This window comes from Etheostoma spectabile, chromosome 4, assembly GCF_008692095.1.
Source record: "Etheostoma spectabile isolate EspeVRDwgs_2016 chromosome 4, UIUC_Espe_1.0, whole genome shotgun sequence".
NCBI lineage: Eukaryota > Metazoa > Chordata > Actinopteri > Perciformes > Percidae > Etheostoma > Etheostoma spectabile.
In genome coordinates, this window is record NC_045736.1 from 27,175,438 (window position 1) to 27,193,903 (window position 18,466).

Below are 18,466 nucleotides of genomic sequence, written 5' to 3' on the forward strand. Positions count from 1 at the left end.
CATGACTGCCTCATATTCCCCCCCACCCCCCAGTTTGTCATTTTGCTGATCCAGACGCTTTTTCATATTTCAGTATTCTTATCATCCACTGGCAGTAAGATGATCCATTTCACTTATTTCTTAGAAGTGTGACTGTAGCCTAAGTCAATATCTACAAAATGAATTCAGTGAATCGCCAAGGAGGGGCAGCTAGTTAGCGGCTGTGGTGGTGGTACTGGTGGCGCAGGACTCTTTTTTTATCCAGAGTCAGCAAGGGTAAAATGTCAAGTATTTCTTAGGGAAGCAGCTCCATAGGACTCCATTTGAAGCTTTAATCTTAATTGAGAGCATCGCACATTGATATTCCATAGGCCTCTTTGCCCTTCGCTTCTCAGCTACTTTCATTTAGAGGACAGCCGTACTGCACTAGAGCATGGGGATTGCTTTGTCAGACAGCCAAGAGGCCAAAGGCAAGGTCAACCTCTCTTTGTAATGGTGGCTCACACTGGAGTGAAGGCATCCCCTCTTTGATGCTGTCAGTACTTTTGTGAAACATTTCGGAGTCTTCTTGAAGTGAAAGGGAACAAAATGAATCACATTATGACCTTATTTTGGCATGAAATATTATGGAGGACTCATATTTTAGTTTATCATATCATAGGAGTAAAAGGTGTGTAGCTTCCCAGCTTCTTGACTTGTGGATCTAAACAAGCCACTTCTCTCCCCCGCAGCTCGAGGCTAAACAGAATAATGATTTATTGCAACGTGGAGTAAAAGAAGATATTTGCATATTTAGCAGTCAGAGAGAGTTCATTACAGCAGCCACATATATTATTCAATTACTAAGATTATCTGAAATAATGGCTTAACTCTAAATACGGATTCCTCACAAATATATGTTCCTCATCTGTGTCTGCAAGCTCCCAAATTAGCGTTCCGTTCCCAATGGGTTCAGTAACATGCCCTAGTCCTTAAACAAAGGTGAAGGACTTATTGGCCCGGCAGATGCAGTGATAAGGCCAATGTCATCAAGTAAGGTGAGGAGGGAAGGAAGGTGCGGGACGGCAACGCTCTCGCCACTGTGGGAAGACTCGTCATGCCACTTTTCCAGAGGTGATGAAAACAGATGGAAATAAAGATTCACGACACTTTCTTTCTCACACACACACACACACACACACACACACACACACACACACACACACACACACATTTACAGCTGAGTGCACAGCCCCTATCCGTGGGCCTGAGGACCGAGCAAGCCTCCATTTCTCATGCTCCTGCCTTAGCCCGCTGCTGACACAGATATACTGTAAAGAGATAGCCGCACAGATAGGTATGCATGTGCATGTCAAAGTAGCCCAGAGGGTAAGCTGGTGTGAAAACACAAAGAGTGAAGGGAAAACATAAGATCTGCCACACTTTTCTCATTTATCTCATTTATGTGACACTTTAAACTGACTTGGGTAGCACTGCTCAAGATAAGAACTTCAAGTCTTTGCAGCAAACACAAAAACAAGTGTTTGTTCTGCTGATGAAACAATGAATCAGGATTAAAGGATTAGTCCTTCAAAGATCTGTTTTACTACCACATAGGAATAACAGGTATATAGAGAGGGCTGCAGCTTCTGACAGATATATCAAGTGATCAGGGCTTGATAAAGCTTCAGAGAAGCTGCTCCTATTTCAAAGTCTTCTTCTCTGGTTCTGTGAGAAAGCCCAGCGCTCCTGCTTTCCACTTCGTCCACCAATCAACCACAGCAGCCTTTACTAAACACCTCAGCTGCCACAGACGAATCAACACAGTTAGACTCCAGATCTATTCAGACAACAAAGCAACTGAACTCCTCAGCAGGACATTGGGTAAGAATCTTTAAAGAGAGGGTTCACTTTATCACATAGATCAATAAAATCTATTCGTAACCAGGCCGTGATACTCTTTCCAATACAACCTGCAACCTACATTCTAACTCATAAAGCGGCAATTAGGCATTGTCAAAAATGTATATTTCTTTTTTAGAACTGCCCTTTATTTACTACTTCACCAATAGATTTCACAATCAGCGTCTTAAAATAAGTATTGCCATCAAGTTATATGAATGCTAGGAAACTTAACCAGAAGAGCAGTTTCATTTTTCTTTGTGTGCAGGGTCCACACGTGAGTCAAGGCTGTTCCTCTCCTCGGGATTTAAATATAGCCCCGCTCGCCATTACCGCTGTCACTCACAGACTTATGGTGACCTTTTGACCTGGCCTGTACAAAAGAGACTTGAAGCTGACATACTCACTCTGAATGTTTTTCACCAGAGCAGCCAACTTATTTATGTTCGTACTGTATTTATGTTGACACTGCACTACAGTAGAATTTGTACAATCCATTTGAAACAGATCTTTTTAACCAAATACTTACTTACTTCTACTAAATGTTTTATTTATGTATTATTGTAGCTAAGCTATTTTATACAAATAGTTCATTTATATATAAATGAATCAGACAGTGAGCAACTGATTCTGAAACAGAGGCAGATACGCATTCAAAGATTTTTTTTCCGGGCTTTGATGTTATCAGTCTGATAGTTTGTGTTTTCACTTATTGTCTGAGGCTTCTTTGCTCCAGAACATGGGAGGCAGACAGATGGGGGGTTCCCACAACAATTGGACAGTTGAACGTTTCTCAACACCTGATGTGCGGGCCCAGGTCAGAGTGTGTTGGGTTACAGCTCAGAGGCCACCAACTTTTGTTGTTGTTCAGCCTGGACATGTTAGTGCTGCAGGCCACTGCTCTGCCACGTGTGGGCGGTGTGTTACTTCACACAATTCACTTTGTCTTCTCTGACACTGCTGCATTTTTTTAAAATCATTTGCAGTTTTAGATCAGTGCGTTCATACCAATAATTTTTTTGTCTTGTGAAAGCTATGAAGATGTTAAGTCAGTTAATAATCAGCTGTATATCATGATAAATAGTGAGATACATAATATAATGCACTTTAGTACAACATCACCACAAACTACTGCCTCAAAAATAACTTTCAAAATTCTTAAAGGGCAACTATTATATAGCATTTTCAGGATAATACTTGTATTTTGTATTTGTACTAGAACATGTTTACATGCTTTAATATAAAAAAACACTTTATTTTTCTCATACTGCCCATGGCTGCTGCACCTGTATTCACCTTCTGTAGGAGCGGCTGTCGCTTTAAGGCCAGGGTGTTTTCTGGAATCTGAGCTCCGCCGCAGCCTCCGCTGTTGTTTCACTAGCTTGTTGAAACTGGAGATACTGCAACAGAGTAGCTATATAGCAGAGCTTTGTACCGTGAAAAATCACCAATAAAGTCTTCTTAACCAAATACTACACAACCGGACATGTCCCAGCAGCGTTATTATGGAACAAACGCAACATCTTGGAGGGACCCGCCCTTCAATAGCATTCACACGCTACTATTGGCCAGGCATTGATGCTTACACAAGGTAACGGAACCCGATTTGTTAAGGTCCTATCCCCTGACCAATTGGCTATCCTAAACTTAACCACTCGAGGTCATTGCCTAACCCAAACCAATCAGGCTGCTTTGTAGGGCGAAGTTACATGAGATGCATAATAACTCGCCCAAGCAGTAATTCAAGCCCAAAATTGGGGAGAAATTACCATCATAGGCCGCCAAGATTACGGCTATCTCGCGTCAGCACACAGTTACTTGATATTTAGGAGAATATAACAACATTGTCAGCCAAGATGACAACATTTACTGCCATTAGCATATAGCTACTATAATAGAGTATAGCAGCTCTTTCTACCGTCAATAATTGCAGATAAAGGCCTTTTAACCAAATATTACATAATCAAGAATGTTAAGTAGTAATGTGAACCAAAATTAGGCAGAATTTAACAACACTGGCAGCCGAGATGACATGTTACTGTCGTTAGCATGTAGCTACATGCGACAATGTTAACACCACTGCAGTAGTATAGTAAAAAAAAAAAACACTCCAGTCCTGCCAAGTGGAGCAGATGACCAATCATAACAGGCTGGCTTAGAGTTGCATAACACCTAGCAGAGAGTAGAAAAAACTGCTGAAACCAGAGCGTTCAAAACAGTTGGAAATCTGAACATTTAGCTCACTGTGGTTTCTCTAAAATACGTTTACCTTATTATTTGAAGTTTTGGCCACGTTTAACATGAAAATCTGACATAACATTGTAGATATGACATAAAAAAAGCCTAATATCTCCCCTTTAAAGCAGCTATAATTATTAGTTGGCCTGTCAGGCCACCACTTTAGCTTTGCCATGTTTACAGTTGTAAGGCAGATCCCTTTGTGCTCCTACTGGTCAAAGTCAGGGATGTGCGGGAACACATCGTGGAAGGGAAAAAAAAATTCAAACATCCTAGTCTTTTTGTTGGGATGTCGTGAGGTATCCCAGATGCAGCACCCATTGTTGTCCGCTATGACACACTACACAATATAAACCAATCGATCGAGACACCTGTTGCCTATTGTTGTTTCCAATCCGACTCCCTACGTCAGCCGGGTTGGGCTATAATCGAGCCGATATTGTGTAGTCTGAAACCAGCATTAAACAAACACGGTATACTGTGATAATAAGTGAGCTTTAGAAGTGTTGGTAGGTGGATTTTGTTGCCTTTCGATTGGACTACCTAGCTATTTCCTCATTTTTCCAGTCTTTATGCTATGCTTAACCAACTGGCTGTAGCTTCCCAAAAACATGACCTTACATTTTTGTAGCTTTTATCCAAAGCCACTTAAAATAAGCGTATTCTATGAGGATACAACCCCAAAAAGTGCAAGAATTATGCACGTACATAAACATCATCAAATATGTTGATATACTTGAAATGCAACATTTAGATACAATAAGAGATAGATTTTAATAATTTTTTATGGGCCAAGGTGCAGTCTGAACAGATGAGTTTTCAATCCACACTGGAAGATGTGCAGAGTTACTGCTGTCCTGATGCCAATGGAGAGTTTGTTCATTGCAAACAGTTGTGACCAAAAGCTTAAATAATCCTTTAAACGGTGATAAAATGTCAGTGTTGTGTTTGACGTTTGTTTCTGCTCCCCCTAAGTTGCCAAACAAATATTGAATGCATATTTGATTTTATAAATAATCAATAATATAGTGCTTATTTAACTATTTTTTGTACAAATTGCAAAAGAATTGTCTTAACTATCTTACATTCTGTGGGAATTTGTTTCACACCCTCCATAAACTTTGTTTACTTGTAGCCTTTCATTTAGTTCTTTTGAGAAGTTATGTTTTCTTTTTTATCTGCCGTTAAATCCCAGAAAAAAGTATTTCCCGTATTGTGACCACAAAAAGAGCAAACAAGTACATGGGTTTACTATAGTATAAAGGACTGCGTCCCCTTAAATAGATCCCTCATAAGCTCTATGTTGGCCAATCGCAAGCTTTTCTCCCTGACAGTCCAACCACAGCACACAGATGGTTGTTACTCAGTTGTTGTAGCAGAGGCTTAACATTGTGCATGATGACAAAGATGGCCAAAGTATCAAAGAATAGGGCGTGTGAACACTGTTTTGCAAAGTCTTGCCAAGTGTAGAAGACGCACAGGCGGATCCAGCTGAGCTATAATCAGCTAAAAGGAAAAATTATATGGCTTTAAGTTCAGCATAGTGCTTCAGAGAAACATGAGGGAAGAGTTATGACACAAGGGAGATGTTAACATGACACACTGGTGGGAGAGTGACACACCTAATTCCAAGGAGGCCTGTTAGACTTTACCAGAACGAATGACACCACTGCCATATTCTCATGTTCGTGACACCCGCAGAAAGTTACGAAATAGGGTGTTGAATGGTACATGTGCAGTGATATCTGTAGTTTCGATTTCGAGCCCTATCATATCTATTCATATCTATTTTCTCACTCTGTATTAGGGAATATACACTAAGAGTGCAGGAAAAATCTAATTTTTCTTTACAATTTTCCAACTCAAGCTGCATATACATCTTTGGGATATCTTTTGCTGTTCTCAATTTTTGGGCCACAATTCATTTAAATTCCCAGTGACACAGTAACATCATCCCGAAAATATAAAATGATCTGTCTCTTACAATTAAACCCACAAAAAAAATATTACAGCAGATAAGTAACATAACAGTTTATTTTTTCATCTGCAGTGCCCCTCCCAAAAGCCAGTCCCACTATTAGTTTTCCTGGATGCCAGATTGTTATATACCAGAGGCTGTACCTGCTTGCAGGTTGTGTTAAACTCACCAGGGTCTACATGCTGGTGTCTGAGCAGGAGCTGACCCTTAATCAACGAAGCTTTGCCAACAGCAACTGAAAGCCACAATTATCTGCCCTATAGATAGGTCGGTTGTATACTAGGGGCCAGGGCCTGTGGAAAGGGAAGAGGCTGTCAGGAGGGGGGTGTGGGGGCTAAGTTAACCTTTGTGGCTCGTGTTTCTACTGTGCACTAATGGACGCCTGTCATCATTATGGACAGAAACAGGAGGGCGCCTGCCAGCTGCATGACCCCCATAAAACAGAACAGGAAATCCTAACAGGGAATGAAAGGAAAAGATATTCCTCTTCTTTTTTCTACTCTTCTCTTTAATGACGCTTCCTTCACTCTTTGGCCTCTTATTTATGCTGCAAAACTGCAGTGTCACCCATGAAACAGGACAATATGGTCGGTATCCATCGTAGAAAATAAAGTCAAGGTGTTATTGGAGTATATCTAAAATTATTAGTCACTTTCACATCATTTGCACAGTTCATTTACCTCTTTTATTAATGCTAGTAAAAACCACTGTGTTTCTCACCTCTGTTAAAAGACTGTTTTTATAATGTTTCTGTCACGCTGGGAAGTACCTGTATAATCATTACATACAATGGTTCACCCTTTGTACGATAACCAAAGTCCAGGGTCTTAAATGTGACAGGACTTTGTCACACTTCTGTCAGTGATGTCCACTGACAAGCACTTTATCAAACTGCCTTCCTATCAGATCCCCAGGAGTTCATGAATGTTGTGTTCAGCATGCACAAACAAGCTGAACACAATGTCCACATGAAGCCAGATTCCTTATTACAGCCAATAAGATAGCAAGACAAGCTTTATTGTAGTTCTGAGGCTACACATTAATCCACTCAGTTGGAGCCTGCAGAGCCCATCATGTGATAACCTAAGTCATTACCAGTTGTACAATCATAATTACCGTGGAATCTTTCAGGATGTGGCAATACTGAAAAAAAAATGCCTTTATAGTCCAAGCAGGAGCTAAGGCAATCAAAAAAGAGTGACAAACTTAAATTGTCACAATCACATGATTTTTTTTACAAATGTGTGGCTCTGTGTGTGGGAGCAAGAAAGTGCATCTACACATGATCGTGTATATTTGCATAGGCATGTCTGAGTGTGTCTGTGTGTGTGCCTTGTCCATGGAGACGTCTGTGTGCGTGTATGACCACTGCATGATTCACAGTGTCACAACTATGCGCAGAAACGACTGGACATCCTGAGCGGAAACCACAGCGGTCGAAGCTGCGTTTTCCTGCGACATACAACCTAACACTCTCACAAAGAGTCACTTGACTGGACCCTCATATAGGAAGTGAAAGAGGAAGCCCCTCGTCCATCCTGTCCATCCCAATCTCTGCTCTGCGCTTCACGTGAAGCCACACTTGTAGACGTTTACCAGTATGAGCCTTAACTGTTGCAAAACAACGGGTGAAAGAACTGGCTGAGGCTGGAAATGGCTTGCTATTGGGGGTCAAATGTCTGGTCAGTTGACATTTAGCCACATAAGATTAGTGGCAATCATGATTGTGAATGCAGAATTCACTGATTGAACAACAGGGTTTGTTTGAAACAAAAGAATATTTACACAGCAGATCAACTGATTCTTATTTCACAGGCCATTTTGTATCTAATCTCTGACAGTTTTTGAGACAGTCAGTCAAGAATTCTGCAACAAGACACTCAGTGTTTAGACAGTGAAGCTGGGCCAAACCAACACTATCCAGAGAAGATGGGTATGATATCACAGATGGAAGTGGTGAGTGATGTTTGACTGTGGGGTCTGTTGACCCGGCTTTCCCTCATGGCTCGAGGCCTCTGGCTGTGTTCATTGGTGACAGTGTACGTAGCCTGGCAGCCTGCATTCCTCTGCCTCTCCCCACACAATGGTGAGTATCTGCAGCATTCCTCTGTCTGTGTCCACTGTCTGAGATGCAGCCAGGCCTTGGCAAACCCCAGCACTCAGCCAAGAGGTTGGCACCACGTTTAACAGATTCTGATGGACATATCTGAGTGTTTTCACTGAACACTAGCCATTAATTAATAGCCGTTATTCATTGTGTAAAAGTGTGTCACAGTTACACCAAAGTGAAAATCATAGTCACTATGTCATAAAAAGGACTCTGCAAAAGAGATTTTGAAATAATTTAGAAGCTGATGATGCTTCCTCTTTTACCTGCTTCATCATCTCCTTCTGACTTTTTCCCCCATGCAATCGTTCCTTCCCTCCATCTGTTTTAAAAAAAATGCAACCATGCCTATTGTAAATCATTTTCACTGCTCTTTATCCTTCTCCAGCTATTTTGCTTTCTCTCTTGTTCTGATGCCACAGCCGTGCAGACACCTTTCCCTCCTGCTGACTCAGTAGCCAGCCTCAGGCGCTGTGGGCTCGGGGTGTTGGTGACGGGGGGGGGGGTTAGTGTGAGGCTCCCACATCAGGCCCACCAGCCTATCGCATGCGAGTAAAAAGAGCTGGCTAATCGTTTCTACAATGGCACCCTGCACACTGTCACACCGTACCACAAACCGCTCTCCTCGCCAACACTTCTTTATTATTCCGCTGTTGCTTAGAAATCCTCGTGATGAATGTAAGTGCGCAAACATACCACATCGAACAAAGAAATGAAAAACCACACCTACAATACATCAGTGCATGCAATGTAAAATACATGCAATTGTACACAAACATGCATACCTTGCACTCAGTTTCTCTGATATTTTACACACTTAGTTCAATCTAAAATGCAGTAGAATTTAAGGTTTTGTTTTATGTTAAGCATTCAGAGGTTTAATATTTAACCTGATTATGTTATTTACAAATTACATTGAGACATGTACAATTATATTTGTTGGAGACAAAAAAATGAATTCACAGAAATATAACTAAACTAATAAAACAATTCTCCAATAATAACTGAGGATGAATTTTACTTTCTGCACAGCAGTCATCTGAGTAGGTTTACTATTAATGAGTATATTTACGAGTACACTTTTAAAAAAAAAGAAAATTAAACTGTGCCTGTAAACAAAACATTTTGTCATTTATAAGAGCCACTGATTAATGAGCCCATCCCAATAACATTAAAATATAGACGAGCATTATTCATTGCCACAAACATCTGGTTATTTTCTGCTACATCCTTGATGTTCACAAACGCAGTCATCTGCGTCATGTACTCCGAGTGCTACGAGCCGTCCTTCTGGGATTGGGCCTGCTTTCAGAAGGAAAGTGTTTTTGCACCTGTGGTGTGATTTTAGAGCTGCTTTCCCTCAACAGAGGGCTGAGGTCAAAACTGTCAGGGGTCACACATGAAAAGAGAACCTGGTTTCCAGGCTAAAGGGTGGTGCCATTAACAGAGCCACCTGCCCAGCTGAACTCTCACTATGTGGGAACAGTGAGAAAGTCTCCGCTGACAGTGAATACCCAAAGATTTTTAGCTCGGGCCATCACAGAAGTTCTAAACTCAATTTACAATGTGACAACCCTATCACACATTATCACAATGGCCTTGGAGGTATTACAGTCATCCAAATATCATTGTAGTCCTGAACTGAGAATGATCTGTTGTCAGGAAATTTGCTCGAGGTTTTCAAAATGTAACAGGACAATAAAAAAAAAAAAACATATCAAGTGAAAAAATTCCTCCAGAGCTAGCCAGAGGAGCGCGGAGCAGTGTGTGCTGTGGTTGTTGTTTCTCTCTTCCTCTGTTAACGAATGCAGAGGTGATCTGTTTGTCTGAGGAAGAGAGCAGAGGGGAAGTCTGATTTCCACTCCATTTTATCTGTGCCCCACAGCCCCTGCCAGCCAGCCCCATGTGCTCTCACATGCCGGGGTCCCACAGGAAGCAGCACTCCGTGAAGGGCAAAGGTCAGGGAAGGAGAGAAAGCCACTCATCCTTTCATTCACCACCAAACCAACAAATACACATTAACTGTTACTGCGCTCCTTTCTTTGACAGTCTTAAAATAATAATAATAATAATAATGTTACTCTTGACATGATAATGCATTTAACGTGGCTTCTTAAAACAATGTGAATTTAGGTATATTTTAAAAAATGTAGGCCTATACGGTCGTATTTTAGAGTAGAAAGTTATTAGGGAAGGGAATGTTTTTGTGCTTGTAGTCTTAGCATCTAAACTGCACACAAATGACTACATTTACTTTCATATTTATACTGTCTGAAAGACTTCATTTCCATAGTTTTTTATAGAGTGCACAGATGTTATGTTGGATGTATTTCCTTTTATGGATTTAATCATTTAAAAGCATTCTTTCCTTTGTATATTGTGAGTATGAGTTTAAACAAATGTTGTAATAGCTCTCAAAAGAATAATCACAATGTTAATACTTATGGTGTATTAGAAACTAAGACAATTGTTAATGTGAGGTAAATATGTCCCTGTGTTGACCGTTTTTTGTCAGCAGATGAGACACAGTTTTAAAAAGTCACAATAGGTTTATTGATCCATAGCAAATTAAAGACATAGTGGATGAAAAACAATTTGCATAATCATATATTATCTTAAAAAGAAAAGCAAATAAGGAACATATCTGTCCAGCAGAATCAGCTTCATAAAAATAATAGAAATGTAACTTCTAGCATAATTCTTTTCAGTAGGATTTCTATTTTAAAGGAAGCATGAACACAAAATATAATTTCAGCTACAAAAACTAAGCAAAGCAAAATCACCAAAATTAAGATTGAGGAGTAACTGAAGCACAAGGACTAAAGTTTAATAAAAAGGGAATATTCTCTGATTTCAAGTATCTCCTTTCACACAAAATACAGATATGCCTGTATAGAATAAAAACATCTCATACATGTCCTGCATGCATGCTTCATTGTAATTTTCCACTAATAACATGTTGCCTAGTTGTATCTATTACAATTATTTAAGTGATATAGCAAGGCGAGCTGTCAACCTTGTGCCTCCCCATGGAAAAAAAATCTGTTCTGCAAGATATTAACAAACTCACATTAAATACTCGGGTGAGGAAGGGTTGTCACTGGTAGACCCAGTTTCGTGGTAACAGTTTGCACCGGACAGTTTCTCACATTTAAGTTTGTATGCATCCCTCTCCCGCATCAGTCTGTTTAGTTCATGTTTCAGCTGCTCAACCTGTGTCACAAGGTTTGTCTTTTCGTGCTCCAAAACGTGTTTCTGCTGGACGCGCTTGTAACGGCAGGACTGTGCGTAACCTCTGTTTTTCAGGGTCCGGCGCTTCTGCTTCAGACGCATCACTTCGTCCTTGCCGAGGCCTCTGAGGAGCCGATTGAGCTCCCTGACGGACATGGACACCAGCTGGTCGTCTGAGAAGTGGTTCTCGGCGTTGGATCGCCTGTCGTGGCGGCTGTGCTGGTGGTGCGCACCGAGGACCTGGTCGTCCGGCGACTGAGGGGACGCGCAACTCATGTCATCTTTGAGATAAGGGTCTTGGCAGTGACTGCTGGGGATGCCTTGCATGTCGGGGTGACCCGGGAGTCCCGGGTAGTGCTGGACAGGCTCGTTGAGGTGGCCGTACCCTTCGTATTCAGCTTGGAAAGGTGGCTGATGGTGGCCGTGGGGCACAGATGGGTGTCCCTGCTGCGCCGTGGCGCCGATTAGGGCCTCCATTGCGTCCTCGGGTGTCAGACCAAAAGCTTGAGGGTACATTGGCTGAGGGTAACCCCCATTGTTGGGTATCCAGAACTGGTCGCCCCCGGGGTTATTTCGCTGTTCGTTTAGATTGAGGTTTGGTGATGAGGGTACCGAGTTACAAGGCGTGCTGCCAGGAGTGGAGGAAACAGAGTCCGGTCTCTGGAGCTGGCTGCATGGCCCGATGAAGGAGCGGTCTATCCCCTGCATCGCCTCCTTCTTAACGCCGAACTTCATCAAGTCGAAGTCGCTGACGAAATCCATGGGGTTTTTCTGCAGTCCCAAATGCGAATGCGCCTCAGCGGTCATATTAAATGGCAAGCGAGTCCCTACAAAGAGCTCCAAGTGTCCAGGGCTATTTCATACAGTCAGCGAAAGTGCGCTTACTTTCGAAAAATTGCAGTAATTCCAAACTTTGATTTCAGCTCAGAAGGAAAAACAAACAAACATGCGTGCTCAAATGCCCCCACCTTATCAAACTCTGTGCAAACTGGTGATTTTGCACCGGGCAGCCTGCTCGGCTTCAGTCGCCACGCACTAGAAGTCCACTGAAACCAGCGGACTGCACTGGACGCACCTCTGCTTGCTCAGGGGAAGCGCACTTTCTTCATAAAGCTGCATTGGCATGATGTCACGCCTTCTAGGCTACACCTCCACGCTCCTCTCCAATAAAAACACGCAGAGAAGGGCGATTTGCATAAAAGCTGCTGCGAGTCTGTCCCAACGAGCTGTTCGTGATGATCATTTGACCAAAACCTATAAATGTCTGCACAGCGGCACATTATGTCCTGCAATGGGTTTTGTTTTCCTGTTGGACTTTTTTACATTTAAGCCTGTTTATGCCACACAGGAGTGTTTAGATGTACCACAGTGTGTATAATGCCTGGTCAAATACCTACACACCCACTCTTGTCTAGGCAGTAGCCTGCTGTTATTATTTATCAAGCAAATCCAAACTTTATTTCAGCCTTAATTTCATTTATATTTATGTCACGGATTTCACATAAACAACAAAAAAGGAGGCTGTAAAACAATTCATTTGACACTATTGTGGTCGCTGTTCTTCTTAGTTCCTACAGAGGTACCACTGACATCTTGTGGCCAAAAGCCTACACTGCAGAGTCCCAAACTCAACACCCACTTCTAGCTCTGTATGAGTGCAAGAGGAAGCAATTGGGATTATGTGGCCGGTAAACTGGGGCTCATGTTTTATATGAAAATCAATAGATCGAGTGTTGTTCAAGCCTTGGTTATAAGCCAAACATTAGATGCAGGTTAGATGAACACATTTTATCATCACATCATGGTGTTTTTTTAGTTAAATGTTTTTTTTTTTTTATGCTTGTATGATTTGTTTTATGTTTTGTGATATTTCCAGGCTCTATCACTCCTGTTTTGAACATTACAATGCTGAATTCTGGGTTATTCTCATGTAGGATTGTGCGTATATAGCACATGTGCATATAGAGCTCAAACCATCTGTGAGAGAGCCCTTAAGACACTTTTACAGTGGGTCGGCCCTACAACAGCCTGAGAAGGGCAAAGCATACGACCAGAAATCCTGAACTCTTGACAATAGCTCAGCATCATCTCTGACACAATAAAAAACCTGGTATGTTCCAGAATGTGCTGTCTGATTTAGAGTATTAATCAACTTTTTAATCAAAGTCCGCTGTTCCACAGAACAATGTCTGGAACAACCCATTTTGCTTTGTATTTCAGTGTGAAATGCACTATAACCAGCATGCACAACATTTGCTTCCTTCCTTAAATATGGGCCATAATTGACACCTGTTTCCTCACAGAATCAATCACCTCACTAATTGAACACAACACTGCTATTACTTTGAACACGCCCCTTTCAATTACAGATTCAATTACACAGAATGAGCAGCATGCATGTCATGACTGTTAGGTCTGTTGGTTTTCTATGACTCTACAACACTTAATTATTTGCCATGTAGAAATATCACTTCTACCAAAAATATGATTTATGAAGTTAGTGATGTTGGACTGCTATTATTTTGAACACAACTGTATGTAGTTGGGGTTTAGGTCAATTCTATTAAAATAGGCAGGATATACATGCTGCCTGAGAGGTTGAAAGTACAGATGCTTTCACATTCCAAGAACTACTTTACATGACCTATAAAAAACCGATGCAGAAACTACATATAATAGAAGACACTGTTAGTAGCAAAATTTAAATTTGACAACCTTTAAAATGTCACCTAATTTAAATTCATCCAATGCAGGCTGACACATAATATGTGTCTTCTAGGAAGCTGCAACATCCATAGACACCCAAGATAATACAGAGTTTTGATCTATTTGATGCTGCATAACATAGCCTAAATACACCAACCATTAACTGGCTGTAACTGATTGATCATTGACCATGAAGGCAAAAAATGTGACTACTGGACAATTTAAAGATGTCATATGCACTGTCAAAAACAGGATGCACAGAAAACCAGTGATAGCTTTAGCCTTAAGAAGTGATAAGAGAAAACTAAATATCAACACTGGACAGTTTTCTTTTGGTGGAGGCCTTCTGACTGTGGCATTTTGGAAGAAACATACCATGTAATTGTCTCCTTTTCTTTCTGTATACACAACATCTTTCCCACATGGCAATTTGGGTACTGTGTGTTTCAATGGCTATTTTGTAAACACAAAGGGCCATAACTAAGAGTTCACTTCACTTACCTTCCAGGCCACATATAACGAAAATGGAGCGAACAAGTAGCATTAGGAGAAAAGCCATGGCCAGACATCATAAAGGAGAAGTCATGATTGCTGGAGAACAACTCAGGTATGGAGAGAGAGGGGGGAATAAGGCTTATCATTGATTCAGGGTTTATGTTAAACATATGGCTGATTTAAACTTTTTAAGGTTAAGACTACACAATGGAAAACTAATCAAGGACCGACTCTACCACCTGCGCACATATCCTAACTGCTTTGTGGCGAGGGAACTTATAGACTGGCTTGTGAGCCATAAGGAAGCTCCAGATCGAGCAACAGCTGTCTGCTTAATGCAGCACCTTATGGATCATGACATCATTCACCATGGTAAGCAGTTTCAACAAGGGCATATTCAGTACAAATGTATTGTATTTATTTTTACTGTAATGTTTTATTTAGAGACCCACTTATTTCGAAACTTTTTAAAAACTGTTTGTTGCCTTTTTTTTTAAGTCTGTGATAAGAGGCCAGTACTAAAGGATGCCAAACTGCTGTACCGTTTCCGCAAGGATGATGGCACATTTCCATTCAATACAGAGGTGAAAATCTTCATGCGAGGACAAGAACTCTATGAACAGTAAGAGCTGCTGTTTGTTCTGTGCTAGGGTTCTATTGTTTGTCCTTGAAGTGTACTGTTAACCACTGTGGTGATCATGTAGTACGCACTAGCATGATAAATAGGCTGGGGCTAAAATTTCACACACAGGTAGACTGTCTCCTGTGACATATACTGTATATTGGTAACTATGTCTGTTTAAATGCTCCTTTCAGCACTTTTTAAAAGTAATGTGCATGTTGTGATGCATTTGATATGTGTTTCTGTGTCTTTTTCTTTAGTCTCATTGGGGACGAGAACTCTATTCTGCAGCTAAGAGAGGAGCATGGTGTTGCATATCAGCACTCCTTTCCTGGCTGCCAATTGATTGACTGGCTCCTTCGGAACGGTGAGGCACAGAGCCGGCGTCAGGGAATAGAGCTGTGCCGCACATTGCAGGAGCATGGCATCATTCAGCACGGTGAGGGGAATCCTTATTTGTCCTTTGATGTGCGGCACCAGGAATGAGTGAGCTGCCAGTGGCTGCTGACAGTGGGGGCCAGTTGGGATTTTGTAATCTAAAGCAAATACACTAATCAACTCTTTGTGATAAAGCCCATTTATTCTAAAAACTAACTGTTTTATGCTCTCTCTCACCCACTCCCACCACTAGTGACAAAGAAGTATGATTTCTTTGACAGTGGACTGCTCTATCAGTTCTGCATCAATTTTCGCCGCAGACGCCACCTATCTGAATTGTTAAATGACAGTGAACAAGATGCCAACGAAGGTGTGGCAGTGTCGACACGAGAGGACAACCTTCTTGATAGTCCATTTGTTCTGCACACAAAAAAAGGGGGCAACTCTCCAACTTTTCAGTCTGGTATCTGCCTTTTTTTTTGAAAATTATACACTTTGTTGTAAATGCTCATGATCGCATAATACTTTTCCTACTCATTTAATTACAGTGGGGTCAAGTGAAGATCTGAAACCGATTACCAGTGGGCGTCGAAGCAGCTTGAATTCCCTTCAGCTTCACTCTGCTGGATTTCCACCTTTTGTCCAGGTGTCTTCAACTTCAGTGGTATGCAATCCTAAATCAGGTAAGTGTTTAATTAATATTCATGTAACACATTTCAAAAGGTCTTTAAAGACAAAGTATTTGGTATACTGAGGTCCAAAACCAATATCTTTTAATTGTTGTTGTTGTTGTGGTTGTTTTTTTTACAGTACTTAGAAGAAATTATACATGTGAAGAGTTATTGGCACCTGGTGCACCTTTCATCAAGAAAGTGTTGACGGTGAGTTACTGTAATGATTTAATCAGGGCTATTTAAAAGCTAACATTTATGTCATGTCTAGGATTTTAACAGCGTTCATTCAGTAAAAACAGTCCTCCAAAGTTGAAAAGTGGATAATTAAAGCATTAATCTGTGATGTCAGTAAGGGACAAAACAAAAAATCTCCTTTAAAATAAAAAAGTACTTGGGGTTCCGTTTACCTGCACGTCCTGTGCTATCAACACAATTCTCATCTGTTAACCATTTAAAAACAAAGCAGCAACATACTTAGGTTGATTCATAGTTAACATTAGAAATAAGATGAAACACACTCCTGGAGATTATTTTTCCATGTGGACTAATGAAGTTGTATCTCAACAATATCAAACTATATAAATTCCATTTAATTTCTACATAACATGTAATTTATCTCACCCTCCGGCCATCACAGGTGATAGGAGATGCCCTGGGCTGGGGCTTTGTTGTCAGAGGCACGGCTCCCTGTTATGTGCAGGCTGTTGACCGTGGAAGCCCTGCAGCAGCTGCTGGAGTTAAGGTGAGATATATGTTACACATGAGACTGAAAATGGTAGAATACTTAAACCTCAAAGGAGTTTGAAAACAGCACATATTTGACTTTGAGACAAAAATAAGAGCTTGTATGTAGCCTACCTCACATCATCTTTTTTTAGGTGCGACAGTTTGTTTGCCAGGTGAATGGACAGTGTGTCCTCTACCTGGACTACAGGAATGTCTCCAGACTGGTGATGACAGGGCCTCGGACCGCTGTAGTGGAAATTATGGAACCACTGGAATGACAACTGTCTTGAAATCTAACTATTATTACAGACACAACTACATTTGCTGGAACTGAAATATAACATTGTAAATTGTATTTTTTTTTCAACTGTATACTTTGGCAGAGTTCATGTGTTTGTCATTAGTGGGGTGGGGGAATCAATCAATGAACATGATTGATTATCTTGGTTGCAGCAAGAGTAGGTAAACTACAAAACAAAGGCTGTGGTGTTTCTATGAACGTCAATCCCTAATTAATAAATGTTTTATGACTGAAAATATAAAACATTGTAATAATACGAACACAATAAATACTAACTTTTGGCCGTCCGGATCCAGCCCCTGCCCAGCTCCCTGCCTGCTACGACTTCCGTCTTTTTGTCGTCGCCATTTTGGACTGAGAGTTGACTCACTTGGAATAGCTAGCTAGATAACGCTCTGGATAACGTTAGCTAGCAGACTGGCCTGACCCACCGGTGTAGTACACATAAGTGTTCCTGTCAGTCATCATTTTGAAGTATACAGTTCTCATGAGATGTGCCTATTTCTGTCCCGCCTTTTGTTCCTCCAGTTAGCTAAAGGCTGCCGCTAAACAGATGAGATAGCTAACTACCTAGCTAGCTAGCTAGCTAGCCGTGGAGCTGAGCATCAGCACTGGCTTTAAGGAGAGCGAACATCACTTGCATCAATCTGCACGTCCCGACCTGCCGGTTAACATCATTGTTAGCCATTTATATAGTGAGGCAGGCAACCATTGTAAAGCTAGTCCACAGACGTATCATAAGGTGAGTAAAACGCATCGATTGAATTAGCTAGTCTGTGAAAATGGAAAAAACAAATAACGCTAACCGGCTATGCAACGGTAGCGTTGGTGTTAACTTAGCTAGCTAGCTAAGTAACGTGAGCTGTCCAAGCCGACATGAGTGGGCAACACAGCTAATGTTGGCTAACGGTACGCTAGCCAAAAAAAAAGCTAACCACATGTACTGTAAAACTTTTGATTCCCCAAATCCCAGGAACATGAAAGGTCACAGATCTGCTCTGATTCAGTAACGTTGTGTGATCAAGCCAGCATTTATCCAATAACGAAAGATGACTTGAAGCGTGCCCGCTGAGATAGTACTGGGCCCCTATTAAAACTAAAGTATTGAATTTAGGTAACGTTAATTGTGTTGACCGTGATTTATCGACTG

General features: G+C 41.2%; 3 protein-coding genes and 1 long non-coding RNA gene across 5 annotated transcripts in view; 2 read left to right on the forward strand and 2 right to left on the reverse strand.

Moving 5' to 3' along the window:
* Positions 1–10,712: 10,712 nt before the first annotated feature.
* mafbb (v-maf avian musculoaponeurotic fibrosarcoma oncogene homolog Bb) lies at positions 10,713–12,514 on the reverse strand. The gene has a single exon (XM_032514676.1). The coding sequence runs from the start codon at positions 12,219–12,221 to the stop codon at positions 11,250–11,252; it is 972 nt and encodes a 323-aa protein (XP_032370567.1). The 5' UTR covers positions 12,222–12,514; the 3' UTR covers positions 10,713–11,249.
* A 2,071-nt stretch (positions 12,515–14,585) lies between these two features.
* Positions 14,586–17,543, forward strand: LOC116688558 (DEP domain-containing mTOR-interacting protein). Its single transcript, XM_032514675.1, has 9 exons — positions 14,586–14,727; positions 14,809–14,987; positions 15,114–15,237; positions 15,498–15,676; positions 15,869–16,078; positions 16,164–16,298; positions 16,426–16,496; positions 16,927–17,031; positions 17,168–17,543. Exons 1-9 carry the CDS (start codon positions 14,645–14,647, stop codon positions 17,291–17,293), a joined length of 1,212 nt encoding a protein of 403 aa, XP_032370566.1. The 5' UTR covers positions 14,586–14,644; the 3' UTR covers positions 17,294–17,543.
* On the reverse strand, positions 15,987–17,839 carry LOC116688564 (uncharacterized). 2 transcript variants are annotated; one of them, XR_004331801.1, is made up of 4 exons: positions 17,593–17,839; positions 17,148–17,261; positions 16,911–17,020; positions 15,987–16,289 (listed from the first exon to the last, which is right to left on the reverse strand). It is a non-coding gene; the product is annotated as an uncharacterized LOC116688564 (long non-coding RNA). The 2 variants fall into 2 exon arrangements; XR_004331800.1 differs by having other exon boundaries at positions 16,109–16,289; positions 16,911–17,017.
* The window catches only part of adnpa (activity-dependent neuroprotector homeobox a), a 4,264-nt gene continuing 3,501 nt past the window's right edge, over positions 17,704–18,466 (forward strand). The window contains exon 1 of the mRNA XM_032514672.1: positions 17,704–18,058. The gene's annotated coding sequence lies outside the window, so the exon portion shown is untranslated. The remainder of the gene's footprint in view (positions 18,059–18,466) is intronic.